Source organism: Syngnathus leptorhynchus, chromosome 7, assembly GCF_054491065.1.
Source record: "Syngnathus leptorhynchus isolate UIUO chromosome 7, UIUO_Slep, whole genome shotgun sequence".
NCBI classification, from domain to species: Eukaryota; Metazoa; Chordata; class Actinopteri; order Syngnathiformes; family Syngnathidae; genus Syngnathus; species Syngnathus leptorhynchus.
Window position 1 is genome coordinate 10,730,430 of NC_141201.1, and position 14,350 is coordinate 10,744,779.

Here is a 14,350-nt window from a genome sequence, read left to right on the forward strand (position 1 = left end):
GCTAAATCTGCGTTTAATTTGGTGAACCCATTGAGAAACATTGTGTCCACACTTGATGAGGTCATTGTCTTCCATACTAAACCAGACTATCTTAATGGTTCTAAAATGTTGTTCATAAATCATGTGTGCTTACGTGTTTATTGTCTGTTACAATCTTTAGTTGTGTGTTGTTGTTTTTTTTAAATAGTGGTTTCCAACCGCAAATGCTTGACCTCGGTACCAAGCTCTTTGTCCAGACAAGCAATCATCATCTAGTGAATATTCAGCATTTGGCCAGATGTCAAGCATCTTTTGAGATTGTAATACCCACATTTTTCTTTCACATTTGGAATTGGACATAAATTACATAGATTGGCTCAAAATTGTGCGCATTTCAGAGGCAAGCAAAGGTCACACATGTTAAAACAAACAAACTTGAAGGTGTGACCTCATCTTTGTTTGCCAATCTTGCCAAAGTGATGTCATAGTAAATGTTATTGTGAGAATGAAGTCAGATGTTCATAAGAGAAGAATGAGCAGTGAACACATTCAAGTCAATTGCTTGTCACTTTAGCCATTTTATGTTAAGCAACAAGGTAGGGTGCCTGTCTGCCACTGGCCTACATTTCAAAAACTAAAACTTATTTTAATAAAAAATAATCAACTTAACGCTAACCATAAACTCAAGACATGCTACCCTTTGAGGGCCTGAATATGTTGGCAATAGGGAAAGTAAAACAATGAGATCATTTTGTGTTGTTGTGAGTTGAAGCCCCGCAGCCATTAAAGTAGAAAACTGTGTTGCAAAATAATAAGCTTTCCCCTGAAGCCACCAAACAGTTCTGGTTTATTTTGTGGGAGATACATTTGCTCTCTTAAAAGATGGCGCCACAAGGCCGTATGGTTCTCAGACACACTCCAAACCATGATGAGATCATACACAGTTGATAAAATACAACAGCCTGATCACAGACGTCAGACGATCTCATTTAGTTGGTTGCTCAGCAGTCACACGGTTGACACGAGCATTCTCCTCACAAATCTCTCAAGCATTAATATCTTCCACCTTTATAATTGCCACCTTGGGGTGGATGCGTTTCCTCCCCATGACGACCACAGCTGTCGTCTGTCGAATGTGGTTTTAGTAGTGTATGCCAGTGTGCGTATGTGTTTGCGTGTGTGTGTTTAAGCAAATGGCAGCTGCGGTGTCATGTTGTGCAGAGCCGCACACCCTTTTCATCCCTGTCCAGCTGTCCTCTCTTCTTCCTGTTTCCCATTTGGCGGTGTACACACACACACACACTCACACACGGGTCATGTTTCCATCACAACAGAGACAACACACTGACGACATTACATTCATTTCCTGAACTCCTCATTTAATTAGTTATCCAGTAATAAATTATTTTGACTTCATGGGTCCTAAATAATGTATTTCTTTTATATGATTTGTTTATCCTGCTTCTTCTTTCCTCCTTAATTGTTTGAGATGGTGTTTGCATGCAATAAATGTCAAATCATGTCATAAAATAACTGTTTATGGCTCCTACGTTAACATTTGTCATAAAATCATATTCAATCTTTCATTTAAGCCAATTTAGGTCTTTTTTTTCCCCCACTATGACCTCCAAAATCCTCGATATGCTCCTGTCATCTCTGCGTGTGGTTTTGTTGTCAGTGCTCTTCTCCCCAGAGAGTGGGGCAGGAGGCATGTGGCTTTGGACATTGATTTAATTGATTCTACTTGGAACGATGCTGCCCATGTTTCCTCCTCTTTTGTCTCGGATTTCTCCATTTCATTTTGTTTGAGTTTGACTTTTTAAAAGGGACTCTTTAGGGATGACGTGGTGTTGATGTTCACTTAATCAATGTCACAAGCGTGTGTGTTTAGTCTGGGACAAAACGGCTTCAAATTTGAGTATAACATATATGTTATAGGTCTTACAGATGTGATTTATCTGATACAGTTAGCGAGTTAATGTCATTTGTATGAACAAATGAAATCTGCAGAAGGACCTGGTTGATTTATAATGCTCATTGCTGCCTCTGGTTTTGGCTCTAACTCAATTCTCTTGCTTTTTGTGCAACCGCCCTAAGCTCAAGAGGAGATCTGGCAGCAGCAAATGTAATCTACCAGACCTTGCCCTACTTCTCACACCACTCACAGGCCTTGTTTTGCTTCCTTGGTGAAGGACATGGCTATACCCGCTTCACAGTGTATTTTTTGTTTTTGTTTTTCTCTCTCACAGGTTGCAGGGGAGCAAAAGTATCACCCTGAATGCTTCACCTGTCTGAATTGCCGAACATTCATCGGTGATGGAGACACGTATGCTCTGGTGGAGCGATCCAAACTCTACTGGTGAGCAATGACTTGTGACAAGTGTTTTTATTATGGCAGAAGGAAGTCTGCCTCGCAATTCAGAAATTCGGGGTTCTAATAATATCTGGATGGTCATTTGTCTACACGTGCTCTGCAATTGGCTGGCGATGACTGCCCTATACGTCTCAGGGGCCGGCCATTTCGTCTTGTACTACCAATTGGTGTTGACTGAAAACGACATTACAGTGCCAAAGGGCTCAGGTATTAACTGTGATGTCATTTTCAGTCGACAGAAAATGGCAGTGCAAGATAAAATGACCTTAGAGGTCCTGTTTTGAAAAAGGGGACAGAAATAAAAACATGTTTTATCATCCAATTCAGCAATTAATCTAACAAGACGAGTCTACAGTTATTTGATGACCAAAACAATTGTTAGTTTCGGTCCTAATTGCATGTCTTTGTATTGAAGTGGTCATTGTGGCCGCTAAAGTCTTGCAATGCAACTTCTGGTGTGGATTGTGGCCCAGAAATTATTTTAGCTGCTGTTATTGCATAGTAAAATCTAAAAAAAGAAATAAAATATCTAAGCCCTTTGAAGTGCACCCAAAACCACAAATAAGAAGCAGTCGACCAAAAACAAATTAAATTGAATTTTTCATGAGCTGTAAAGTTGCAGCTTGAAGCGTGCACTTTTTAATCATGCTCAAGTCAGGAACACTTCCAAAGATTTTCCGAAGCCACATGAAGTCGTGAAATCTATTAAAGACACTGTAGAAACTTTTCATTTCCATGTTTTGGGTGCTGAGTGATGTTTTGAAACTGAAACCAATCTGCGTGAGTCATCTGGACACTGTTTGGTTGTGGCAGTAATTGGGCTTGCAGTTTGACCAAATCTTTAATATGCCTTGGAGCCTTTCGGTATCTGTGTCAAATAGTGCTTACTGTTAGCTGGGTGAGCTGTGGGGTTATGTGGCCTCTCTAGCTTTGGTTTGAAAGAAAAAAAAAAAAACCTCGTGCAGTGGTTTCAGTGAGAATTTATTGCTCGACAAGAAGACACAGCAACAACCAGTGTTTGATCTTCATTCTTAAGAAGAAATGATGTTTAAAAAAAAAAAAAAAAACATAAAAGATCCAGGTGTGGTGTTTTCTGCAGTTTGAAGTCACTGAGTGATCATGATTAAAAATTCTGTTTCTCTGCCCTCGCTCCAGTGGACACTGTTACTACGAGACTATCGTCACCCCAGTGTCGCTGCCGGACTCGCCATGCTCGCGGATCCCTCACACGGTCACGCTGGTGTCGATCCCAGCCTCCGCCGAGGGTACTAACGGGCGACGGGGGAGGGGCTTCTCTGTGGCTATCGACCAGCCGCTCAGCCCCAATGAAGGCTGCAGTCCTGAACTAGGACGCACTGTCAGGGTCTCTCAGTGAGTATGCAAGCCCATGTTTTTGAGAACAAAAAGGAGATCAATAAATGATGTAATGAAGAAGACATATTTAACAGTGCCAGACAAAAGATGAAAGATTGTATTTAATAGTAAGTGTGAGTAATCTTCCTTTGTTGTGAAAATGTTTTATTCCTCCTCCCCAGGGTGGATGCTGATTGCTTTAGTCCAGATGTCAAAAATTCCATCCATGTGGGAGACAGGATCCTAGAAATCAATGGAACGCCCATTCACAACGTTCCTCTGGATGAGGTATTTGCCACACAGCCCAGCCCGCAAGCCAATTTATTCATTATGCCACTTAGGGATTCACAGTCGTTCCCCTGCTGCATTTGATGCATAATTTTGTGTTGTGAGCCAAACGCAGCTCATTTAAGCATTTGATATGCCTCTAATTGTACTTGTGGTTAAAAAGATTATCATAATCATAAATTTATGGAATTATGAAAACAAATAATGGTCACACTTTGAAAAAAATGTGTAAAAGCATTTCTTCGCCATTACGTTTAACGTGACGTTAGACTGACCTTTCATTGCAATATTTTTCAGATCGACCTGCTCATTCAGGAAACAAGTCGGCTGCTCCAGCTCACCATCGAACACGACCCTCACAGTCGGGTGCAAGACGGGAGCTCTTCAGAGACTGGAGAGCAGGTGGATGGCCCACTTTCCCCGCCACTGTCTGCGGGGCCCAGCCCCATCTTACCCATCCTGCCTATCACACAATCCCCCATCCCTGACATGAGCAACTTGAAATCACGCCTTGTCACGTAAGATGTTATTAACTTTGTTTTCTTATTTGCAGTAATTTGTCGATGGTTGAATTGGCAAAAAGTGTGTGAAAATTTTGCACTGAATTTACTGTTGTTTGTTTGCACCACTCACTTTTAAGCTTAAGGACTGTTTTTGCTGTTCTATAACTTCTTTACAATGCAATAAATACTGTAATTGTATAATTACTTATTCCTTTATAATGTGCACTGTAATGCTGTTTTGCACATTTTTCATATTAAAAAAAAGAAAAAATTCAATACAGCTTTTGTATATTAGCTCTCATGGGTCATTGCTGTTAAGTGTATGTTCTTTACCAACCCTCATAAAAATGTCTAACATAAAATGCTGCATCAATTTTTCCAGGCGGAGCTACAGCATCGAAAAGTCGCCAGGCTCCAGCAAAGCTGCGTCCCCCATCTCGCCGAGGAAAGACATCAACCGCTCCGAGTCGCTTCGAGTCGTCTCCAACCGGACGCACCGCATCTTTCGCCCCTCTGACCTCATCCACGGAGAAGTGCTCGGGAAGGGCTGCTTTGGACAGGCCATCAAGGTACATTTGATGCTATTACATTTAAGTGAAACACATAACTGTGTTTGAGAGATGAAGGTGATGATGCAAGCCTCATAGTCGATAGGTTGTGGGTTGGCCCTCGCTCAATGACAGCTGGAATTGGCTCTCGCTCACCCGCACCTCTAATAGGCACAAGCAGTATGGTGAACTCATGAATTGCCTCCTGTTGAGGATTCCGGTTGCTCTTGACTGCAGGTGACCCACAGGGAGACAGGAGAGGTCATGGTTATGAAAGAGCTCATTCGCTTCGATGATGAAACGCAGAGAACATTCCTGAAAGAGGTGAGTGATTGAGGGAGGATATCCTCCTTTCCTTTTTAAATGTACAGCAGATGAATGATGTTTGTCTTCACCTCTGGGTGTAAAAGGTATATTTTAAAAGGAACGCCTTTGTGCAATGATCACAATATTGCACAAAGGTGTTCCTTTTTGGTGGATCAAGTGACGAGAGAATGACCTCAAAAGTACTTGGCGATATGGTCCAGCCCTCATGATGACAGTAGGAGACAGTGTTGGTGTTTTAGTGCCAGGGAACAGAGGATGGAACCTCCTTAGAATAATATCCTGAAGTGCTGCAAATAGGCTGCTTGGGTCACCACAAGTCTTCATTGGAGATGGACTAAAGTTAGTAGTGCCACCTAGAGGCAAAAAAATATCTTGGGTTGAAACATGTTTTATACATCTATGCAATAAAAATATAATAACTATATAAGATACAAAAATCATGTTTTAAACAATTAACTACAGATTAGAACTAGATTAAGATGTTTGTCATAAATGATGACATCATAAAGTATAAATATATGCATTGAAATTGTTCCCTTTTTAGCTTTAATAACACTGAGTCATATGATTTCTACTGTTTCATTCATCGATACGGTGAAGTCACACTCAAGAATTTGCATGGACTATTGCAATAATGATAAGGTTATTTTTGCACAACAACATTGAAGCTACTGATTTCCTTGAAACATTGTTTAAGGGCGGGGCAGCATTTATAGTGGAAGAACATTTACTTCTAATAATACTCGGGAAGAAATGTTTTTATACAAATACACGAGTAGAATAGACTACTAAACTAAAAAAAGAAAAGCTTCACTTCTCATGACAGCACAACTAAGAAGTTTCTATTCTGGTAACATTAGTTTGGGAAACAGCCCTAAACTCTAAAACTGACCACCAAGCAGTTACTGTAAGTGAGAAGGCGTTGTGAATTCTTTGCTGTTGACTCGCAAGTTCTAAAACTGTCGTCGTGTATTGTCTCATCAGGTGAAGGTGATGCGTTGCTTGGATCACCCCAATGTGCTCAAATTCATCGGCGTCCTCTACAAAGACAAGCGACTGAACTTCATAGCAGAGTACATCAAGGGTGGCACCTTGAGGGAAATCATCAAGAAAATGGTAAGAGGAATTTATGTGATTCTGGTCCTTTGTTTTTTTTATTTTTTATTTTTTTTTTTTACAATAGTCAGTCCATAGCATTTTTTCCCAATGTTAATATCAATATCTCTTATCTCTCTCAGGATAGCAACTACCCTTGGAACCAGAGGGTCAGTTTTGCCAAGGACATAGCTGCGGGCATGGTGAGTTCATGAATTCCATCTGGATTAGCTCAGTGTTTGTTGTGTATTCGGCTTGCCATTAGCACAATGATCAATGTCAAGCATGACTTGAATTCCTCTTGTCACAATGTTGGCCTCTTCAAGTGAAACAAGGCACTTTTGTTCCCTTGCTACAGTTTTTTTTTTTTAAACTAACACTACAAACGTTTGTTTTCTTGTCTGTCATTGTAGTCATATCTGCATTCCATGAACATCATCCACCGAGACCTGAACTCTCACAACTGTCTTGTCCGGGAGGTAAGAACTCTTGTCTTCAAGGACATGTTTTCTTTGCACATTCAACACAGTGGATCTGCCACTCGAAAAAACAAGGCTGAGCTTTGTGAACACAAACTGCACTACTTGCAATGCACTCTTCAAGTTTATATTAATCAGAGAGTAGGTAACTACTAAGTAAATCTCAAAGAGCAGATTGTAGTTGAATATGCTGCAATTTCTGTGGATTTTTTTAGATTTATTTATTTGATCTAAGATTCATTAGTAAAGATTGAATAGAGGATTTTTTTTGTGTCTTTGTGAAGAACAACACTGTGGTGGTGGCAGACTTTGGATTGGCTCGACTCATGGTGGATGACAAACACGAAGAGAAGTTTTCGCAGGGTAAACTGCCGGGTCTGAAGAGGCCCGATCGCAGGAAGAGGTACACCGTGGTGGGGAACCCTTACTGGATGGCACCTGAAATGATCCATGGTATGAATGAAGAGAAACATGTTGGCATTTTATTGAGGCATAGTATAAAAATACATGACAGATAATTACTCTGAACCTAATCTGATTTGTTCTTGTGCCTTCACAGGAAAGAGTTACGATGAGAGGGTGGACATCTTCTCATTCGGTATTATGCTATGCGAGGTGAGTTATCCTCCATTGTTATGTTGTGGCGACTGCATTAAATGTAGGGGAGGCAATTCTAATATGTATTTTACTTTTAATACAGATCAGGGATTCAATGGTTCTACATGTAAATAAATCTATTTGAGGCCCAACCAATTGTCTATTTTCTACCTAGTCGAGCTCACAGTCAACTTCTCTAGAATCCCAATGCTTTTTTGTTCACCATTCAGTCGTGTTTGAGAAAACTTTTTACAAAAGTTCCAAAGAACTAAAAACTATTTGCTAGTGATGCAACGAGTGTGGGGTTTTTTTTTCCCCTGGCCACACTCCCTCAAAACTATTTGCTAGTGATGCAAAGAGTGTGTTTTTTTTTTTCCCTGGCCACACTCCATTAACCTCATCTGGGCACAGATGAGTTGCTCAAAGACTCCAGAACATGACCAAAGGGGACAGTATTACATCAACGCTGAAAGTTGTCTCATGTGGTTGGTTACTGCCAGGAAGGCAAAATGCCGCCATGGTCGGCTGGAAACAATCAGTTTTGGTCTGGAGGTTTTATTTGCGCACAGCTGCAGAAGGGTAGAATTCCTTCATTTATGCTCTTTCTTGTTTTATGTGTGGCCTTTCAGATCATTGGCAGGGTCAACGCTGACCCAGACTACCTCCCCAGGGCGGTGGATTTTGGACTGAACATTTCGGGCTTCCTTGAGCACTACTGTCCTCCCGATTGTCCCACGGCCTTCTTCCCCATCGCTGCTGTGTGTTGTGACCTCGACGCTGATAAACGGTCAGATAACACATAGAACAGAACAGTTTAGGCTAAATGTGATGCCTTCCTCTCTTTAGGTGTAAAATTAAGCTCATCCGCTGGTATTAGTTGGAACTAAACGCGGCGTAACCGATTTGATAACACAATTGGCATTCTTATTCAGTGTTGCCAATCTTTCTCCGTAGCCCGGCTTTTTCCAAACTGGAGGAATGGTTGGAAAATCTGAAGATGCACTTGGACATGGGCCTGCCGCTCGTGTCTGAAGTGGAACAGCTGCACATGGCATTTTGGGAGAACAACAGCATCATTCGGTCCGAGAACGGCCTGCACATCCACCCTGATGAGCGAGAGTAAACCGTGATTGGACAGGAGAAGGGTCCACGCGACGGTCTGCCCCCTGCGGCGACGGAATCGTGTCTTGTAACTCGGGCCATCCCCCAAGCAGATGCAATATGTGCAGCTTGGATCAGGCCTGGCAAGTAGACTCAGGGGCATAAGCGTGCATCTGAAAAGCCACTTGTTCAAGACGAGCGCACATAGTCTTAAATCCAGTGGAGAGATTGTCACTCTGACAAGCCGGATTCTGCTGCACATGACACTCATGTAGAGCATGACGTATGCAATCAGCATCCGCCTTCAAATCATAACTCCACCCTTTGCATAATGTAGATTTACATTTGCAGTTACTAGAGAAGATAATGATGTGACTTAAGCAGAAAGTTTGGACCTCTACAGGAAGCATTGCTACCTTGATTTAGTCGCATGTCCTGTTTGTCACAAAATGTGTACAAACCCAGTTGAATTTCAAATTTCCTCTTATCGCTGACTAAAGAGTGCATGGCTGTACATTTTGGCTTCATTCTTATTCATCATGTCCCAGAACTGTTAATGCTGATTGTGTAGCACTGATTCAACACACACACGCGCGCTCACATGCACACACACACATACACTCACACACGATTATAGCTAAATTGAGTTATGGTCTTTAGCATCTCTACTCCCTGGTAATGTGTCATCCTCAGTAATCTAATGTACATAGATGGCAACATTGTAAATGTGTTAAATACTGTACATGTAAAGACATATTTTCTATACGTATTTGCATCATTGCCATATTTTTATTGGCTGGCTCAACTTTAGTTACAATTACGGAGATTGAAAGGTTTTGACTGCAGTCTGGGTGTCGGCATTTGATAGATGATTGTTACTCCACTGCTCTCCATTTGATTTCTTGAGCTGTTGCAATGTGTATTTGAGTTTTTGGTTGACTGCTCTTTCAGAGTTAACTGCATCGAAGCTTTTCCCTAACCATGTGGAATATCATTCAAACACCCTTCAAATTTTGAAATGCAAAAATAGTAATGGTTAGCACTGGTTAGCACGTCTGCCTCAGTTAGGAGGGTTCGATTCCACCTCCGGCCCTCCCTGTGTGGAGTTTGCAAGTTCTCCTCGTGCCTGTGTGGGTTTTCTCCGGGCACTCTGGTTTCCTCCCACATCCCAAAAACATGCTCGGTTGGCCGATTGAGCACTCCAAATTGTCCCTAGGTGCGAGTGCTGATGGTTGTTCGTCTCTGTGTGCCCTGCGATTGGCTGGCAACCGATTCAGGGTGTCCCCCCGCCTATTCCCTGAGTAGTGCAGGAATAGGCTCCAGCACGCCCGCGACCCCCGAAGGGACAAGCAGGCGTGCTGGCCATCCACATGGACGGATGGAAAATAGTAATGTATACTGTATCCAGTATGTTGTTCATTTAATTATTGTTTACATGTACATTCTGTCTGTAAATATCATTTTATATTGTGTGTCTTTACTCATGTCCATTGCAGTGATGTGCACAATGGAACCACTTGGAAATGATCGCTTCCCCCAAAAAAAAATCTCACTTGCACCTTTTAAATCTCTTGGCTGTAAACTCAAATGTTTTATTTCTGGCTTATGTTCACACAAGCTGCATGGTACAATTGCTATTAGATGGTTTGCCTTCTAAGCCTGAATATTGTGATGTTAAAGAACATTTTTAAATAGATATTCAAACAAAACAGCATCCGTTTTATATATAAATATATGGAAACCACTGAAATCTTTTGTATAGATTTTCATTTGCACTATATTTACCAAATGGCTGGTTAAAGCCATGTTTTTTTATTTCCTTCTTTGGGCTACTTGTGATAATAAGGAAATAATGTCGGTTCAGGTTGAGTAAATGATGCAAGACACTGATTGAGCCTTTTAATATGTTAACGTACAGGAAAATCTATCCTCTTGTAATCTAACTGGACTTGGTTATTAAAGTGAAACATTTTACATCTTTCATGCTAATTTTTGATTGATCATCTGTGGTGACAATTTGATAGAGTAGGATTTTGATTTTCAAGATATGCATGTCCAGTTTGAATACTACAGAGGATAGAGTTGTCCTGTGTTAGCTTCTTCAAGGATGTGATGTCCCAACTCTGCTTGCTGCCTTGCTCAGTGGTCCTTTGTCAATTATGTTGTGTGTCGTGTCTGATGGCTTGTCTGCAATCACTGATCATCTTTTGCCTAAAGTAGAACTTTTGCCTCTTCATTAGTCTTTTGGCTCAGGGCCGTCAATTTCCTGGATTTCTTTAGCCATGAAGTCAATCCGGAACACAGTAGTAACAGACGTAAAGAGCATGTGATCAGTCGCTTCCTATTCAAAATTGCTTATTTACAGCAAACCATTCCAGTGTACTAACTCAAATTCTTGTGTGAGCATGTCGATGATGTCTTGGTGAGGACGATGTGATGATCAATTAGAATGTTGCCGCAGCACTTCTTTGCAAAGGATCAATACCTCTGATCAATGCTGTGCCTTTGTTGTAAGCTAGCCTTGCCAACACTTGAAAATGACCTGATTTCCTGAATTTTTTTCTTTTTATTGTATCATACACGCAAGCCTGATTTCAGTGGGCTGAATATCATGTTTATATAAGATTTTCTCCTTGTCCTTTGCTTATATTTATATTTTCCTGAGCTTCACTCTCAAGTTTTGATATATTAATATTCTAGTTCTTTTGTTGTCTTATTTAAGTTTTACACAAGCTGTGAAAACAATTCTGCACTTTAAATCCTGAACGTGAACATTCGGACTCATGAGGAGACGAGTGTTATTTTTTCATTTTACTTGTTGTCACGGCTTAAAATAAAATTGTTGCTCCTTAAAGAAACCAGTCAGTGTTGATTTCTAATAACAATGCCATCACCAATGCCTACATACACAACATATTGTATTGTTTCTGATGTCCATTCTTTTCCTTTATATACACTTCTTGACCTGGATCATGGGTGTGCTGGAGTCTCTCCCAAATGACAACACAATTTGCAGTTATACAAAACAACAAAAATAAAAACAGCCATACTTCACTTCAACCACAAGGTGTCACTAGTTAAAAAGCTTAATTTGTTGCACCTCACAGGGTGCTTTTTGCACTGCGATTTTTCATTGCAATTTATAAATTCTCGGCGTGGCTTGACTAAGACTTGATTTGTTTTTGTTTTTTTGTTTTTTTAAACGTGCTGCATTGATTTTTAGAACAGATGGGCCAGGTCTTTTATACATGAGTTAAATACAACATAATTTAAAATTTTAAAATTTGACTTGCACTTTTGCTATTTATGATAATCATTAACAATCATTAATCACAGTTAATTCCACTATTTTATATTTTCAATAAATGATTGTATGTAATCAATAAACCAATGTATGAGTTCTATGAACCCCCAACCTGCTGCCAGATTACAAAAACATACGTTTTACTCGAAAATAAATAAAGAAATAAATAATAATGATGATCCAAAAACACGTATTCTCTTATTTTCTCCGGTACATTTTTGCATGCGTGTGCACGTGACGCTTCACGTATCGTGTGCACGTGCAATTGTTTTCATTCCGACGCAGCTGCGGCGAGCGCCTGTGTCCCGTGACGTCATTTGCCCTGCAGAAGGCAAGCGAGCAAGTCAGTCAAGACTACACACGCACGCACGCACTCACACACGGAGAAACGAAGAGGACGGGTTTGTCGGATCGGACACGACAAGTGTCAAGCTCTTTACGGCTGTATTTGGAGCGACAAAACAAACGAGTGAGAAGAACGACGAAGAGGAAAAAAGGGAGAGAAGGTTGAAGTGAAAGTTAACGCGATGGAGTACTCGTCCAGCCGCAGCCGCCTTCTTCGTTCCGTGATGTTCAACCACGGTAAGTGAACCATTGCCCGTCTCGTGTTAATGATCCCTTTAAATAGTGTCACCTCGGGGGCCAACGATGACTTAACGCTCCTTGGGTACTGTTGACTGTTTTCATCATTATTCAGGTGTTTCAGTCTGCCCTACCCAAATCCTCAAAAACCATGGCACTTTCCCCCTCCTGTAATCCCCCCTGCAGTTATGCAAGAGTAAGAGCGACGTTCAGCACACTAAACTATTCTGAGAGCAAAGCTCTACTGCAACATTCAGGGCTGCAGTGGGATATTGTACAAGTGTGCAGAAAGACTCTGCAGTCATCGCCAACACAAGAGAGTTGTGTTTGCTGGCGGCATCACTCAGTACAATAAGATCTGTTCTTGATTTGAGCCCAATTTGTTTGCTCTGAATCTGAGTCATGGTGGTCATTCTGATGAATTGATTGGGAAGACAAACCTCCCATGAATAGTGAATCCTCAGCTATGTTGCAAATTCTAAGCTATTTTTAAATAGGTCTATACAGTTGGCTATGCTACAAAGGCAACCATGAATTAGAGTCATGTGCCGGCAGCACTGAGGCAGAGAAGGTCCCAAATGAATGTTTAGCAATAGTCCCTGCAGAGCAGAATAAATGCCTCTCAGTATTGTTGTATGCTCTGTTTGTTTGTGTCCCAGCTTCCATCTTTGGTAAAGGAATTGCTGTAATGTTTGTGTCTGTTGACCTGTTTAATATGGTGTTTGTACATTCAAAAAGTGGCCATGATCGCTAGATGAAATTATATGTATGCTTTGATGGAATATTTAGGCATTTGAGGATACAATGTTTAATTTTCTTTGGTTTTATGTTTCAGTCTTACAGCAAGTGTCAACTGTGTGCGAGTGAGTGGCAATGGCGTTGAGGTCTATAAATTTGTGTCAACTTCAAATTTGAAGTTATGCAACCCCTTGTAAGCATTAACGAATGAAACAAAATTCATAGGACAAATACCGATTAGTCATTGAAGAAATCCTTGTTTGTAGATGAAAAGTCTCATGATGCAGGGGCGGACCGAGTCACGCTGAGGCGTACAAGGGAGGTAGGTGATGGTTGGATGGAGGATAATGTGGGAGATGAACAAAGCTGGAACCCAAAGTGTGGGCAGAGATTTCTGCAGATTTTTATCGGTTAGTCATGATGGAGATGGACACAAAATAAATGCTCAGTTAATATTGGTTGTTTTAATGTCATGGATTGAGTGAGGTTCATATGATCACGAGATTACATCTTTGAAATGCTGACTCAAAGTGTGTTTCATGTATGTCTGCATCTCTCTTCTCTGCCGATTCATTTTTTGTGGGCCTCAAGATTTGACATCTTAGTGGTATGTTGAATTGTTAGTTTTTACATGTCTGGCTTTTGGGTGTGTTAAGAGGGCTGGGACTACTCCAGAAAACAACGTTTTGACGAGGATTAAATGTGACATTTAATTCCACACTTGAGACATGAATCTTTCTTTCTACCTGCCAGGAAACACTTGCAATCAAGAAAGTGGTCTTGAAATTAAAAGTTGAACTCTACATCAATAAAGCAACACATTTGCTTTTAGCTGGAATCATTTTAAAAAAAACTAAGCGTTGCAAGGAAATGGCAGCCATTAAGGAGAGAGATCAGTGTGGCACAGTGAGCAGCAGCATTTCGAGATGAGACCATCCTTGCATGCCGTCTGCGGCTGCCTGACAGAATCGCCGGTGGAGGATCTGGACATGTAGTTCGAGGGAGGGACGGGCGGAGAAAGAAACAAGCCGAGCAAATTGCCACCGTAGAGCAGCTGTGGAATGTCATGTGCACCGCATGTG

The 14,350-nt window shown here is 41.1% G+C and overlaps 1 protein-coding gene across 3 annotated transcripts in view; it reads left to right on the top strand.

Moving 5' to 3' along the window:
* limk1a (LIM domain kinase 1a) overlaps positions 1 to 11,493 on the top strand; it is a 29,298-nt gene extending 17,805 nt beyond the window's left edge. For all 3 annotated transcript variants that reach the window (XM_085916851.1, XM_085916852.1, XM_085916853.1), the window contains 13 exons: positions 2,229 to 2,338; positions 3,509 to 3,724; positions 3,889 to 3,994; positions 4,292 to 4,512; positions 4,880 to 5,066; positions 5,283 to 5,369; positions 6,357 to 6,488; positions 6,611 to 6,670; positions 6,881 to 6,946; positions 7,231 to 7,399; positions 7,506 to 7,561; positions 8,173 to 8,330; positions 8,498 to 11,493. In XM_085916851.1, the coding sequence (XP_085772977.1) occupies positions 2,229 to 2,338; positions 3,509 to 3,724; positions 3,889 to 3,994; positions 4,292 to 4,512; positions 4,880 to 5,066; positions 5,283 to 5,369; positions 6,357 to 6,488; positions 6,611 to 6,670; positions 6,881 to 6,946; positions 7,231 to 7,399; positions 7,506 to 7,561; positions 8,173 to 8,330; positions 8,498 to 8,666 (1,737 nt within the window). In that variant the 3' untranslated portion in view covers positions 8,667 to 11,493. The remainder of the gene's footprint in view (positions 1 to 2,228; positions 2,339 to 3,508; positions 3,725 to 3,888; positions 3,995 to 4,291; positions 4,513 to 4,879; positions 5,067 to 5,282; positions 5,370 to 6,356; positions 6,489 to 6,610; positions 6,671 to 6,880; positions 6,947 to 7,230; positions 7,400 to 7,505; positions 7,562 to 8,172; positions 8,331 to 8,497) is intronic.
* The last annotated feature ends 2,857 nt before the right edge of the window (positions 11,494 to 14,350 follow it).